At 35.7% G+C, this 15826-nt stretch overlaps 1 protein-coding gene across 9 annotated transcripts in view; it reads right to left on the bottom strand.

Moving 5' to 3' along the window:
* Positions 1–15826, bottom strand: part of CUL2 (cullin 2) — a 55093-nt gene that overhangs the window by 12403 nt on the left and 26864 nt on the right. For 6 of the 9 annotated variants that reach the window (XM_072854623.1, XM_072854625.1, XM_072854624.1 and 3 more), the window contains exons 7-17: positions 14625–14711; positions 11139–11235; positions 10936–11046; positions 8838–9000; positions 7548–7672; positions 5827–5934; positions 3499–3558; positions 2977–3105; positions 2787–2873; positions 2115–2267; positions 1641–1718 (exon numbers count right to left, since the gene is read on the bottom strand). In XM_072854623.1, coding sequence (XP_072710724.1) covers positions 1641–1718; positions 2115–2267; positions 2787–2873; positions 2977–3105; positions 3499–3558; positions 5827–5934; positions 7548–7672; positions 8838–9000; positions 10936–11046; positions 11139–11235; positions 14625–14711 — 1198 coding nt within the window. The remainder of the gene's footprint in view (positions 1–1640; positions 1719–2114; positions 2268–2786; positions 2874–2976; positions 3106–3498; positions 3559–5826; positions 5935–7547; positions 7673–8837; positions 9001–10935; positions 11047–11138; positions 11236–14624; positions 14712–15826) is intronic. The other 3 variants (XM_072854628.1, XM_072854629.1, XM_072854630.1) reach the window with 2 other exon arrangements.

Below are 15826 nucleotides of genomic sequence, written 5' to 3' on the forward strand. Positions count from 1 at the left end.
TAAGCAGATTCAAAGAACCTTTCCTTAAAATTGGATCAAACCTCCCTACACCCCATGTAGCCAACACTCTGTACACATCAGTTTGGCTTACTCTGATTTGGTCTGGCAACTCTGATTAACATCGAAGGAAAATACAAAAAGGGTGACTTTTGACCTCTTTAAGAATCAGGTGTTTCTCCACCCACAAGCCTACATAGTAGGAAACCCAGTACTTGTATACCATTCAAATAAATACATATTTATAGGAAGCTCCAGCAGCCTCAGAGCCTGAAAAAGCTGCTAAACAGTTTGCCCAGTTACAGAAGTACTCGCATACTTCGGAGTGCAACTGCAAAATGTTTTTTTCTTTCTAAATCCTGGCCAGAATCCTGAGAGAACTCTCTTTTCATGGGTCAAATGATCAAATTTGACAGCAAAGACAGGCGTTGACAATTTTTCAAAGACTTCCCAAAGTCATGTTCTGTTTCCTCAGGGGACTATGAGTATAATCTAGAGCATTAATTCTAGCTAGGTGACACATGAATAAGTTTGCTCCTTTGAACTGGCAAAACAGTGACGTTAGGCAAGCAACCCAGACTCTGAGCTGCTTCTGATATGCAAGTCTGTAAAATTTTCCAACTGAGGCACAACTGACAATACTCCTATTTTAAACCCACAAAGAACACCAAAATGTCATCAATCACCTTCCGTGGATCCCATAGGATGGGTTGGAAACTCTTATATTGCTAAAACCAAGTGCCACTTAATACAGTGGAAATAAAAGCAGAATAAATAGTTCTAATACTTAGTAGTAATACATGAAAAAGCTCCTTCAACACAGAAACAGACATTTGCCATTATAATTTGGATCAGATAGCAATTTAAGGTATAAAAACTGCTTAAAAAAATCTGTTATGTCCAATAATATGAATTTTTTATTGCCTAAAAGGTACTTCACCATTAAACACACTTTATCAAAGTCTATTTAGGCATATTTATTGCCTAAAACATACTTCACCATTAAATACACTTTAGCAAAGATCAACACACATATTCTGTGTTTTAACACAAACATTGTACAGATAACATTTAGAACACAATAATATAATCAAAACTAATAAAATATGCCACCTCTACAAAGCAGAAATAATCACATAAAAAGAGAATATTTGGCCAAAGTAAAACCTCTACTGCTTTGAGAATTTGCAAAATTAGCTTTAAAGAAGTTTGCATGAAGCTTGATTTTGAATGGCTCCTATGAAATATGGGATAAGAAACCTGTATCTGCAATTTAATCTGCTATTAAATCTGTTCAGATTTAATATTAGAAACAAAATCTTCTTTTACGTAAATATTAGGAATTGGTTTTAAAGCTAAGAATCGACCCATTTCATCTGATTGTATTTATTAGTATCTCCCTCATCAATCACGAAGTGTACAGGAGAGATGTGAAAAATAAAGAAAAGCTATGCAAATACATACATAAATTCAGTATGTCATTTGGGTGACCTTTCCAAATTTCATATGGACTGGAAAGAGGACAGCCATGATTTACAAACAAAATGAAGCAGCTCAGGTTTCTCTCTGTTACAGTGATCATCTTTTATTTGGAGCTATTTTACATTTTCCACATGTTTACAAGAAGCCTCCTACTAACCTACCATCTGTACACTTTTTTCCAGTTCCTGAGGAATTGCAAATGTAGAAGAAGGAGCCTGAGTTAGAGGCCATGCACCAGCCTAAAGGCATCAGGAAAAATAAAAGTATTAACATTTTCATACAATATATACATTAGGAAAAAATAACACTATTAAACAGATCTATAGTGTATATTACGCCATAAGACATTCAATTTAGACAAGAAGTTTTACTGCTCATTTTTTACTACTCATTATGCATGCCCCACTGAGGTATTAATTCAAGACAAGAACACAATGCATTTTACATCACTATTGTTTAGTGTGTTAGTGGGTTAATTTTAAAAAGAAAAACTAGGAAAATAAATTATTCCACAATGATCACAAGGTGTCAGTTTCTACATGAGAAGTATTCATAGTTAGAAAAATTGTTCACTTGTTATCAAAACATAAAAATTAAGTACAAATAACTCAACAGTAATAAACATACATTAGTACCTGTAGAACATATATCTGAAAACTAATTCCCAAATCTATAATCGTGTCCTGGTTTTTGATAAAGTTGTTGAATTTATTGTTCAGATCAGCACTAACACTCATGTCTGTATACATTCGATGGAGCTTGCTGGTAAATTCATAACCACAGGCTTGCTGTGAAGAAATATTGTAACAGGTTTCACAGTGAAAACAGTACTTATCATATAAACTATGCACATTCACTACTAAAATATGAAAATCTAGTCAGCAGAAGTATTGTTATAATATTTACAGAGAACACTAGTTACAACAGAAAACAAACATTATAAAAAGAAAATTATCAGATTTATCTTAGTTTCACTTTCTATACATTGATTTATATGAACAATGTTATTGTATAAAATTGAAAGACAGAGCCAGTTTATGAAAGTCCTTGGTACTTATATAATGTAAATATGAATTATTTGAACACACTTAATAAAACTACCCAAAACCTCATAAAAATCTCAAATGCCTCTAAGTGGTACTGGGCCATACATCTTTCATAGACTACCAAGAAATTAGTTTTTCCTTTCAGCAATTGGAAACAGGTTCTACCGATTGCTAAGTTATCTCTGGCACCCTCTGCTGCTCCCTCTCAACATTACATACTCCTATGTTTGTTTATTCTGCATCAGAAGAGTATTACATTACCTTTAGTTTATTAATCATGGCTTCTTCAGAATCCATAGACATAGACAAACCATGAATTAATCTTTTTGCCAACATTCTGGCATAGAACTGTATAAAAAAATCAGATATGAGGATTTTTAAAAGCATAACCACATTCTTCAAGTATACTTTAAATGCAACACTTTAACATTTATTGAATATCAAAAGTTACCTTTTGGAATACATCTTTGTCATCAATGTATTTGAAAACAGTAATGAAACTTGTAAGTTTGTCTTCTACTTCATTCTCTGTCATTCCTTTTGCTGACTTCTTCAACAAGTTGTCACAGTACTTGGCCAGCTCAAGTTAAAAAAAGAAAAAACAAACCCAAACCTACTTGTCAAGCTTGAGAACAAATGTATGCCAAGGTATTCCGAACTTCTACACAAAAGTTAAAGCGTGAAATAAGTCACTGTCTATAGTCTCATATTCTGTTACAAGGGCTGTATTCATAGGCAAATGATATATACTACATCCACAGAAAATACAAATTCTGTATCAAAAATTACAACTGCACCAATTTTGCACACCCACAAAATGTGTGTGCAGGTTAAGTTATTTATTACTCCTGAAATACACACCTGAGGCTCCCTTAGTGTGAGAAATGGATATTCATGTGATGGACCCTATGCCAATTCATTTGACAGTTTTAAAAAAGTATTATTACTTTCTACAGTAATACATATCACTTACCAACTCAGGTGCTTTGCAGATTGACTTGGGCTCCCTATAGTTAACTACTGATGTCAAAGCCTACATAGGAACACAGAGCAAAGAGAAAAAAATGTAAATGACTTAAAACTTTTTCTTTCATGAAAGTTGAGGAAATAAAAACAATGTTCAAGGCAAAGACCATCCGAGACCCTATAAAACTGAACTACACAAAGAGGGACCAAAAAAAGAAACAATGAATAAAAGGGTTTGAATTGCTGCTCTGTGAGAACTTGGTGGAACTTCTTTAAGTTGAGATTTAAGTGGAAAGAGTAGAGGAACAGAAGCTAATTGCAGAAAGCAGGACAACAAATTAAGTTCTGATTAGAAACTTAAATGTATGAAGAGTTTGGTATACAGCAATATGTATGGTCCAAAAGTATGGATGGAAAGAAACTGAGGAATAATTGCAGATAAAGCAGATTTGAGCAGCAGCACATCAACAGCAGCTTACATCAACAGCATGTATCTTGAGGTGAAAAACATACATGGGGTGCTCACAACAGTAAGAAAAGAAGGGTCTTTTGGTTGTTGGATTTTTGGATAGACTAAAAAGGAGAAAAAAATATTGTTGAAAGTGGAAATTCAAAGCAGTACAGTACAAAAAAGTGGTAGCTGAAGAAAACCTTAATATGAGGAAAAAGAAAAAGAAGGAGATAATGGCAGTTTAGAATTGGAAATTGTAAACAAAGATATCAGAATCATCAAGATTAGTTTCTAAACTACATATCACATTTAAATTAACATTTTAAACTAATACTGAACCAAAAATATTGCCTGACAATAGTTCCTAGGAATTACAGTTCCTTCTATGGAAGGAAAACATTATTTTTGTTATTATTACAAAGAAGAACTGACAAGCAACTCTTTTGTACAATGCCTCGACATTACAATATTTGATAACAGGTCCCTAGAATCCCTGTGAGAAAGGAATGCATGACTTTACAAGAAATATGAAACTCTTTGAAGCTTAGAGCACTCTTTTGCAATAATACTGGAGGCAACAATGGCAGTTTTGATATCCACCATGAAAAACTGACAGCAGATTAAGATTTTAAATATTTATTGTAATAAAGATCAGTGAAGTGAAGACTTGATGTATTTAAGGAAAAAGTACATAGTCTATGTTCCAGCAAAGGTAGTTCTCAATCTCATATTACTCCACCTTCTGGTACATGACATTAATTGCAATTGAGACAGAAATGTATTAAGATACTTAAATAAGCATTTGTTTTAAAATACCAAACAATTATTTTCTCAATATCACAAATACAGATGGGTAACTACTATTGATACTATTACTGGTATCTTCATCACTATGTCTTTCCAGATTAACCTTGGCTGAAAATGATCAAAGCTTAGACTATGACCCTAACTACAAACTGCAATTCCTGTAAACACCACAAATGAACAATGAAATGTATGCATGCATCCTATGACAGGAAAATATAGACAGGAAAGTAGTAAGTGCACTCTCTAGGAAAAAGATACAAGGATATAGGGGAAAGAGTGGGAAATTAACAAATGGATTAGATAAAATGTACTTATTTTTCGAGGAGGAGCCACTCAATCCCTCAAGAGCCCAGGCATGTTTTGCAGAATTTAATAATAATAATGAGAATTATCATAATAATAATAATAAAGTTAAAATAATTATTATTATTATTATTATTATTATTATTATTATTAAAATTTATAACAATTAGAACTGTTATCTTAAATACCCTCATAGCTATGCATTTCAAAGAAAAGAGCAGCAAGCCTCTTTCCCTAAACAGACTTATTTAACTTCAGATCCTGTTCTCTCCTGGAAAAAGTTAGCTATCGTGACAGTGATTGAAGTAATTTACGTTTCAAGATATTCTTTGTAGTCAACTTGAAAAATCTAAACAAAGCTTCTATGTAAGTAATACTATCAGCATTCAGAGTTAAACATTATGGCAGCAAGCAAATTTAAGTTCAAATGCATGTAAGAGTTGCCAAACTTCCCAAAACCCACAATTTGTCTATTTATTATCTGCACTTAAATTTACATTAAATGGGTCAGCTTCATTTTTGCATTTTGAATTATGATGAAAATAAAGGTCTTTCTTTCAGAAAACATTTAAATACTAAAGTGGTTTCCTTTGTACATATCTTTTCCCCTAACAATGGATTGTCTTTTGTTCCATTGCATTTCTAAACTAGAAAAACTGCGTAAGAACTCTATCTTTGAACGTGTGTTGATGCCCTGAAGAATTTTGGTGAGCCTGAAACAGGGTCCCGCATTTTGTTTTCCAATGCTTTTTTTACTTCCTAAGTGAAAGTTACCTTGTCAAGGGCACTCATAAAGTGCTGATCACCATTCAAAACAGTGTTGATGAGTTGAACAAATTTACTATGTACTTCCAAAACTGACTCCACAAACTGAGTTGGCATCTAAAAAAGGTAGATAAAACAGAAGGCAAGTTATTGAGAAAAGTAGTATTGTCTACACACAAACTTATCTACATTAGTTGTACATTTTTTCCTAATTATTCTTTTTGATAAAAGTTAAAAATCATAGTGATTAAGTCTTTGAGAGCATTGATTCTGCATTGTTGTACTCTTACACTACTGTGCTTCAGCATGTTTTGTAAATAAAAAGTCTACGGCTACATTTACAGTCCTGTTATCAAACATAGATTTTAGTCTATACTGCTCTCATGCTGTCTGATCTTTTCATCATACCCTAAAATCCTTTATTAGCCCTTACAAAAATCATTAATGCTAACACATAAATATAGCAATCAAGCCAAAAAGCTACTGAAATAAGTAAACTGCTGCTTCTTCTACACATTGACTTCAGAGACAGAAAATCCAGGTGAACCCTTTGAATTCTCTTAGGTAGGACAGTTACCAACCAAATTTAGTGCACCACATTTCAGCATAACATTTTGTATAGAAATGAGTAATATGAATTAGAGAAGTCCCTGTGCAGACAAGCTGGCAGGCAGCAATGCAAGAGTGTGCAATGCACTGGCTGCATCACATGACTCCCCAAGTGCATTCTCAGGTCACACATTAAAAATGTTTTGATGACAAATTACTTAATCCATACAGCGGAGCAAGTATTTCACATTTAGTGTTTATCTACATAAGGCTGTAAATTTTCATCACCCTCATGGCTCTGCATTCATTTCCCTGTGTAGATTCTATTAGTGTGAAAGAATAAGCTCAGTAAACTGACAAATACTTTGAAAGCAAACTATACTACTAAAGATTTCAGCCCATTTTCAGTATGCACACAGGAGTTACGGAAGAGTAAGAAGTCCTGTGCAGCCAATAAAAGAGTGAATTTACAACAGTTTGTATCTATGTATTATTATAGACAGAAACACTGGATGGCTAAAGTCACCATCCTAAAGTGAGCACAGATCTAGACAGCAAGATGTACACATGTACAAATATAATGCCAAATGAAAGCTTGTTTGTTTGTTTCTGAACAACGATGCTAGAGGAACAAAAATGGAATTGAGTAACTTAAATACATATGAACTGAAAAAAGTTTAACACACTTTAGTAAAATAATTAAGCTACAGTATTTTCAGAAATTACATGAAAATATGAGACTACAAAGCTATTAGTGAAAAATACCACACTGAAATCAGGACAGGATGTCAAGTCTTCACAAATAACATATAATTAAACTAAATGAAATCATTGGTTCCTAATGTACCAAAACAGCAAATGCCACTGACTTAGAGAAATTCAGGAAAAAAAATACATACATGGAACAAAAGGACCTACTTGCCATGACAGCATTAAACAAACAACAATGAGAAATATCTAGCTGTAGTTGTTTCTGGTTAGATCACAACAATCAACTCTCAGGATAGATATGTGTTGCACAGCTAAGCGTGCTGATTAGAAGTTACAATTTATCCATAATGTTCCAAACCAATTTCATATAGACAAAATTAAAAGAACAGAATAGACTAAAAAGAAAAGGGTAAGCATTTCATCAGGAATGTTAATCAAATAGGTAACTTCAGCTGCCTAAGAAAACTCACATTTTCCTGAGAAAGATTGCTGGTTGCTCTAAGGCCCTCATCATGGATATGGTTTTGTAGTTCCTGAATCATATGAGGTAAACCACTTGACACAGCACGAAGTAGAGTATACATATTTGCCATGTCTGTAATAGAGATACATTTTTATAGAATATGCTTAGAAACACTAAAAATCAACACTTAATATAGTATCATAATTTCACACAGAGCTCTTCAAAGACTGAAACAAGACCAACTGTTTTTTAAAAAAATGTTAACATACACTGGATCACTGACAAAAGAAAAAAAGGAAAGAGCAGGGCTACTATCGGTGTTTACTGAGTACTGCCATTGTGACTACCTCACTCTTCCAACACTGCTTATTTAGGAAAGACTCCAAGAGGAGAGGTGCGCTAGTATGGGAAAGTACTGTGTCAGTTTATTTTAATCCTTGGCCTCCCTAAATCTCCCTTAGCAGCAGCTGACTAAAATCATTTTAGATATCTTCTTGACTTTTTGTTTTCCTCCAGTGGTGACTTGAAATTTTTCTCAGGTTAGAAAAGCTGTAAATAAGCAACTGCTATTTTTATGGTATTTCTTTTGCAAAAAAAGGATCCAAGCTCTGATCAATTTTGCAAAACTCTCTGGAAACTGAACACTGTTATTAGATACAATTTGAGTTTGACTGTGAAAAATAATTTGTTTCATGTAATAGATACCATCTTCCATGCAAGAATAAGCATTCTTTCAAGGGTAAAGAGGCATGTAGTCATCAGGAAGCATAATTTTTTTAGTCAGGCAGGGAATATAACTATAAGAGCATCTGATTCTGTAAAAAGGATTTGGGAAGAGAGGTCACAAAAGATTCAGGACAATAAAAAGTGGCTATGAAAAGACGCCAAAATATTTTATAATCCTGACCTGTCAAATGATGATGAAGAAATCTGTAAAGACAGAGCCATTGGTTTACAAATGAAAACACAAGCATAAAATATGATCAGTTCTACAGGACACAGGACTTCAGTGCGTTTTTAAGTTGACTAAGACAAGGAAAGAGAAAGAGTATTGGCCGAAAGAAGGGTTGTTAACAGTAAAAAGAAGGGTTTGACTATATATTTGGAAGAATGATAATGAATTCCATGGTAAAAGAAAAATGCCATTCAGGGTTTAATTAGGCTTTCTAGATAACTAACATATATTAGTTGAAAATACTTAAGCACATAGAAGGTCATTGAATAAAGACAGTAAATTGCAATCCTAAATTAATAAAACAAAAACCACTCCATGCTTTTTGTGACCATTGAGACTTACCACTTCTTTTCTCTTGTCTGATAATATTGTGACATTCTGCATGTAAAAACTGCAAGTGATCAGCTACCATTCTCTGTTGGCATTCATGAATCACTTTGCCATATGAGCTGGGATGCAAGTATTTCCGACACCGCATTTCTTCGTCTTTTAATCTACCTAAAACCTACAGACAAGTTTTTAAACTGAGAGCTGATGAAATACTAACAACCAATACAGAACCATGAATATACAACAGTATATGTATGCAGAATGAGAGACACAAATAAGTAACAAAGTTAAAAAATAACTTGTCTGGGATGCTGAATAATTAAATTTGCTCTTTTGAATCAGGCTATTACTGAATTAATATAATCTTCTACTCTGAGTACTGACTAGGCGCAGTCACTACTAGATGACTAATAGCACTCGATAGTTCTCTTCTCAAAATTTCTTCTTCCCTTCAACTTTGTGACCGGTCTTCCCCAATTTCTCCTACCACACTTCTTATTCCTTCTGAGAAAGTTTTACCACAATACCTAATTATATGACTATAAGAATCACTTTTCTGTTCCAAACCTTGTACATAAACATCTGCTCAAAAGGCATAGGTATACATCTGCTCAAAAGGTATACATCTGAGCTATTAATAAGAACTCTTATTATAACTTCAATGAAGGAAATAGGCATTATCATAAAATAAGTCATGGACATGAGCCGGCAATGTGCGTTCGCAGCCCAGAAGGCCAACTGTATCCTGGGCTGCACCAAAAGAAGCGTGGCCAGCAGGTCGAGGGAGGGGATTCTGCCCCTCTGCTCTGCTCTGGTGAGACCCCACCTGCAGTTCTGCAGCCAGCTCTGGAGTCCTCAGCACAGGAAAGACATGGACCTGTTGGAGCGGGTCCAGAGAAGGGCCACAAAAATGATCAGAGGGATGGAACATCACTCCTATGAGGAAAGGCTGAGAGAGTTGAGGTTTTTCAGCCTGGAGAAGAGAAGGCTCCGGGGAGACATTATTGTGGCCTTTCAATACTTAAAGGGGGCTTGTAAGAAAGATGGGGACAGACTTTTTAGTAGGGCCTGTTGCGATAAGACAAGGTGTAATGGTTTTAAACCAAAAGAGGGTAGATTTAGACTAGACATAAGGAAGAAATTTTTTACAATGACAGTGGTGAGGCACTGGCACAGGTTGCCCAGAGAGGTAGTGGAGGCCCCATCCCTGGAAACATTCAAGGTCAGGTTGGACAGGGCTCCGAGCAACCTGATCTAGTTGAAGATGTCCCTGCCCATTGCAGGGCGGTTGGACTAGATGACCTGTAAAGGTCCCTTCCAACCCAAACTATTCTATGATTCTATGATTCTAAGTCATATGAACACTGATATAAAAGTACTTATATCAAGTGAATATGAAGGGAGCCTAGGGAGAGTAGTGCAGCTGCAGACTGCTAATGATAGACAAAATGAATCTGCATTTCTTTTGGTTTAATTGAAGTCTTAGCCTGTCCCTGAATTTCACCTCAGGTGTGAAACCATTAGCTTATGCTCCTTATGGTTAAAAGCAATCTCACAACCTTCTCCTCAACTCTTCTATCTTGTTAGTATGGACAGCATGGCACTGAGGACTGACTCCTAGTCTTGTATTAAACTTTGCTTTCTCAAGCAAGGTATAAGAATTACAAGTAATTTAACCACAACCTGACTTCATACACCACAAAGAAAAACAAAAGAAAATCCACCTCAGAGTATGTAATTTTTAATAATGCTCTGTAACAACTCTAACATATAGTCTTCTCTAACCATTATATTGCTAAAACTCTCATCTTATGCTACTACAAATAGAACGAAAATAATGAAATGAGGAAGCAATAGTGATCAACCTGATATGCATTTTGGTTTTTATCTTTTTACTTTTCATGCAATTATCATTTATTATTTTGAAGCTGACAGTCCATCCACAGGCAAGGTTTGTAGTTTATATTCAGATTAACCATGCCATCAAAATGCATAGTTTAAAGTGCAACAACAAAGAACAACTATGGGAACTGTACAGGAAGACATGTATCATCAGTAAATTGATAATATTAGATTTTAGTTATTGCATGTGTATGGAAAAATCTCTTACCTTCTCCATGTATTGTGAGCAATTTGACTCTTGCAATAAATTTGAAGCTTCTTGTTTATAATACTCCCCTGTTTCATTCAGAAAAGGACACTCAAAAATTTCCTGATAAAACTGAAAGGGATATTTTTTTTTTTAAAGGACAAATAATGCATATACTAGGTAACATTCAAAATTAAAAACATAAATCAGAAATGTGTATCTACCTTTAGGGGGAATTTTTTCTTATACTGTTCAACATGAACAAAGGAGTTAATAACCCCATGGATTACTTTCTGGTTTGGGTCTTCTCCACAGCGATCACTGAAATAGGCAAAGCAAACATTCATGAGAATGTAGGTACCTAGTGTAACTCATCTGATAGCTGAATGAAATAAAATTGGATGAAAACATTTTCCAGTAAATTCCTCTGCTTAAATTGGCAAAATTGAAGAAAAGTAATCTTAAAATTAAAAATGCACACTTCTCTCTCTCCTATACATTAAATTGTTGAGATAGCAATTCATAAACTATTCAAAAGCATTTGCAGGTGATGAAATTTCCAAGTGTTTGCCAAGGATATAAGTATTCCAAATTACATATTCTAAGCAAGTACTTTAAAAGTTACAGTAAGTTCCGTCTTGTATCTGTAGCCTTTATTAAACAGACTACCTTCACACTCCTGCCCAAGAGGCATACTATTTTATTTTCTGAGTACGTACTATTCAACATGTAGATGTCAAGTGGAACAAATAACGTACTTGGGGCATCGTCTCAGTTTTTAATCATACATTGGAAAAGGAAAACCTTACGTTTTCCAGTCAAGTTCTTAGCTTCAAATAAGCGAGTTCAAGTGAAGAAAATATTATCCTTAGTCCCATTTGGTTGAAAACAAAAGTAATTAAAACAAGTGTTTCGCATGCTAAAAACATTAGTGTTCACTCCTGTGCAAATACTGGAAATAACAGACCCACGCTCAGAGCAGCAGAGACTTTCTTAAAACATGAACTGTTCTAAAAAAGACCACCTTTCACATACACTTTACAAAGAAGTAAAAAATATTCCTTAACTCCTAAGGTGTTAAACAGGACTAAAATATGATTTATAAAAGTATATTTACACTTAAGCATCAGCAGTTGTAGTTTCAGAGGTTTTCCTTTTTTAAATACATATGTACACATATATATATGTATATAGAATAAGAACTTTTATGTTACCCAGACTGCACTGAAAAGATAAAATGAGTTCTCTGTTAGAAACTTAGGTTGGTATAGGAGAGTCATTTACATGAGTGATTCAAAAAAAATTAAAGACAAAAAAAAAGTAAAGCCAGCAAAAATACTTCCAACCCAAACATTACCATACACCCATCTAGGCTGGGGTGGAATGGGGGAGAAATAATTTTGCTAATTTCATTCATTTTGGTTTGGAATTGATAAAAACTCCAGAGGACACCCATGAGCTAGGGAGGTTTACCAGGACAGCCACACCAGCAGTCATCATATTACATACACCAGACCAGATTCGTATGTTCACAACACTGTTAACTACAAGTATTGCTGTTAAATACTACTGTGTCCTAAGATCTGAAAACTGAAACTCATGATGAGTGGAAAGAACTAGCTCTCTAACAGATTATGAGCAGTCACTGTGTGGTTTATGCAGCTTGGTCACCCCTTACAAATGAGCTGACCTAATGGGTAACTGCTCGAGCAGCAATGGTCTGATTTTTTTTCCCCCTCGGGGACAGGAAGGTTTCCTCTGGTTCTGGTAGGTGAACGAATGGAATAAATCCAGGTTTGGGTACATGTAATCACACCCTGCATTTGTGCCACCCTCTGCTGGGTCTGGTTATATGATGGCAGAGGCAGCAGCAGCATGTCACAGAAGGGAAGAAGTGTAACACCAGACCAGGGCCTGGACCCAGCTCCATCCTGGAGGGCCCCAGGAGCATAGTCAGCTGCAGGATGCACGCAGCCTGTGAACACAGCACGATGTCATGGCGTGCAGGAAGCTACATAACTAAAAGTTAAGCATATTACAAAGCAGGACTGTCAAGAGACAGTCCAGTCTGTCTCTAGCATATAGGGTTCTGGACCTGGAAGGATACTGGTGACACGAATACAAGAAACACTACTGTAATAACAGATGAAGACCCAGCTCCCCTCTGCTCGGTTCACAGGCCACAGCCCACACAGATGCTGTAGGAAAGAGGGCAGCAAAGGTCAGGCCCGGGGGATTCGAAGGTCAATTTATCATTAGGAAAAAGCTGTGAAAGTACAGGAGGCAGATGCTCCATGGAAGAGCTGCAAGGGAGGAGACAGGAGCCAGGCTTTCGAAGCAGAGGCCAGATGGCATGAAGGCGACAGACGAAAAGGAACACAACACGGAACGGGCCTTGCCTGCCTTTTGGGTAGCTGGTAGTGCACAACAAAGAGAAAGAGTTTAAATCCACTTCTGAACATGGAGGTAGTGAGGATGCGGTTGCCAGTCAAATGACAAGTTTAGAACAACTGCCAGGATCGTGCAAGTTTTTTTGTGTGGTGTGTTTTGTTTTGGTTTTTTTAACAGATGTCCACACTCCCCATTTCCCCCCCCCCACTCACAGAATTTTTAGTAGCTTAACCTAGGTTTCCTCAGTGGGTGAGTATTATACATTTACCGCAAAGCCATCATGAAATTTATTGACAGAACTGTGTTATGAACTTGCATCATGAACCTATCTGAAAGGCTACACTATTTCCAAGATAAATAGCATCTGTCACAAAACTATCCTTCTTTCCACTGTGGCAGCATCTTCAGGTTTTTATTTACACCAATGGCACTCTGCTCCCAAGAATTTGTAATGCAAATGGCTAGCTTCAACAAAATTTGACAGAAGTTTCAGGGATGATTTTCTCAAAAGTTGTTGTAGTAAAAGCATCCACCAAACTAAAATGAGAGAAATTGGTAACCCCACCAAGGTGGAAGTCTATTAAGCATATACTTTCCTTCCTGGCAGTAGTCAGCAAGCAATATGGATGCGTACAGCTACAGAGCAGCTGCCGCACTGTTTCAAGCAGGGATGGCACAGGACATCTTGGGAGGGTAGAAGGGAATTATGATGTTTGGTGGGGAATCTGGACAAAATGATAAAGCGCTAGAAACACGAGTTCCACTAATTCAGATGATGATGAGTTTCTTTTTTCAAAAGAAATGGAGAAAACCACAAAGCACAAGCTCAAGGAAGTTGTGCTGTTTTATGTTAATTCCATCTTGTTGCTATCTTAAGACTAAAGCTAACAGTGAAAGTTTAGCATGTGTTGTACAGTGTGCTACTATGGCCCCACAGAACATATTTAAAGTTTAAGGTACAATAATAAATACTGTATTCATTAAAAGAAGATTCCATCACTCAAAAGAAGTGCTCTGCTGTGTCAAACCAATGGCCAATCGAGACCAATTAACTACAGAATTCACTGTGAACTAGAAGAGCCTGTTTCAAACACTTTTTAAAAAGTTAACAACTTCCAATTGCTTTCCTTTCAAACAAACGGTATAAATAATCTATCAGCTTAGACAGGAATAGGTTCAGTTAGTTAGAAAGTGTTAGTTATCTTTAGTAGAGAAGCCTCTCCTGGTTAGTCTGTACTAATCACACTGTCATTTGAGATAGCACCTGAATAATTTCCAAATTATTTCTGTTTAAGAATTTCATAGATGAATTTTCTCACAATTCGAGATCTTGTCGGCTTCCTGTTGTGTTGAAACAAAAATGCGTAAGTTGATATTCAGCTTGCCTTGTAGGAGGAGTGCTTGGGCTAGAGGGAGGGGGAAGAAAGTGTGTTATATTCAGAACTCTATATTAAGAGTGCAGTCAGACAAGACAGGCTTAAGTGATTTAACAATTCTCTACTGTTCAAGGGGGCTAATCCTGCTCCCTTTTGCTCAGTCACAGGCCTCTCTCTCTCTCTTGCATTGCTTTGGCACTCATCTAATTCTTTGCTGAACTGACTCATCATGCCAATCTGGAGAAATATTACCCAAGATGGTTTTCTGTCATATTAGCAGTTGAGTTGGTTCACTAAGGGACCAGATGAGCACCAAATTCAGCACAAGAAACATAGTAGAGCACAGCCTGCTCCTCTTTGCCATCAGCAAATTCTTAGATCAGTTTAGCCATCTTGTTCAGCTGAACCACAAGTCATTACTTGGATTTCTTTATTTTCATGTGCCAAAAAAGTTTTTTGTTAATTTTAATGTATAGTGTATTGCACAAGTTTACAGCTTCTAAAAAGTAGATGTGCTCAAGATTTTAGTCAGAAGTCTTTTTAAAATTCCAGTTAAATACATTGATAAAATAAAACCCGAAAGCAAAATTTGTGGCCCTGTTCCCTCTACCTTTTCCAGTACAGTAATAAACATACTTTTATTTGCAACCAGTTGACTACAATGCTGGTTATCAACTCCGCATATTGTTGTATATGATGCAAAATCTTCTGGTTATAAGAAGTTCAACTGTCCCATCCATTGAAATTTTAATTCTTTTGTAAAACATTTTAATAAATTAAACCATGCACACACTTAAGTACTACACTTAAGAAGGCATCTAATCGAGAGGTTTCTAAGTATATACATGTATTAGTAATTGTATTAAATTTTTTAGGTAATAATCTTCCCATGTATATTCTTGCACCTCTGATAGATGTAACTTACTGATATCCATTTCTTCAAAGAGATTGTTTAATCTCTGAATTGCTGAACTCAATGCTAAAAGACATTTAACAGGTGTTTGCAGCAAAGACTTTAAAATTGCCTCTTACAAACTGTATTGACCACTGGAATCATAGCAAAGAACAGCAACAAGCCTATAGTTACATGCAAAGGCCATCCTCAGAATACCCATAGCAAGCCCTACATTTCATGATACCAGGAA

This window comes from Ciconia boyciana, chromosome 2 (assembly GCF_034638445.1).
Source record: "Ciconia boyciana chromosome 2, ASM3463844v1, whole genome shotgun sequence".
Classification (NCBI taxonomy): domain Eukaryota; kingdom Metazoa; phylum Chordata; class Aves; order Ciconiiformes; family Ciconiidae; genus Ciconia; species Ciconia boyciana.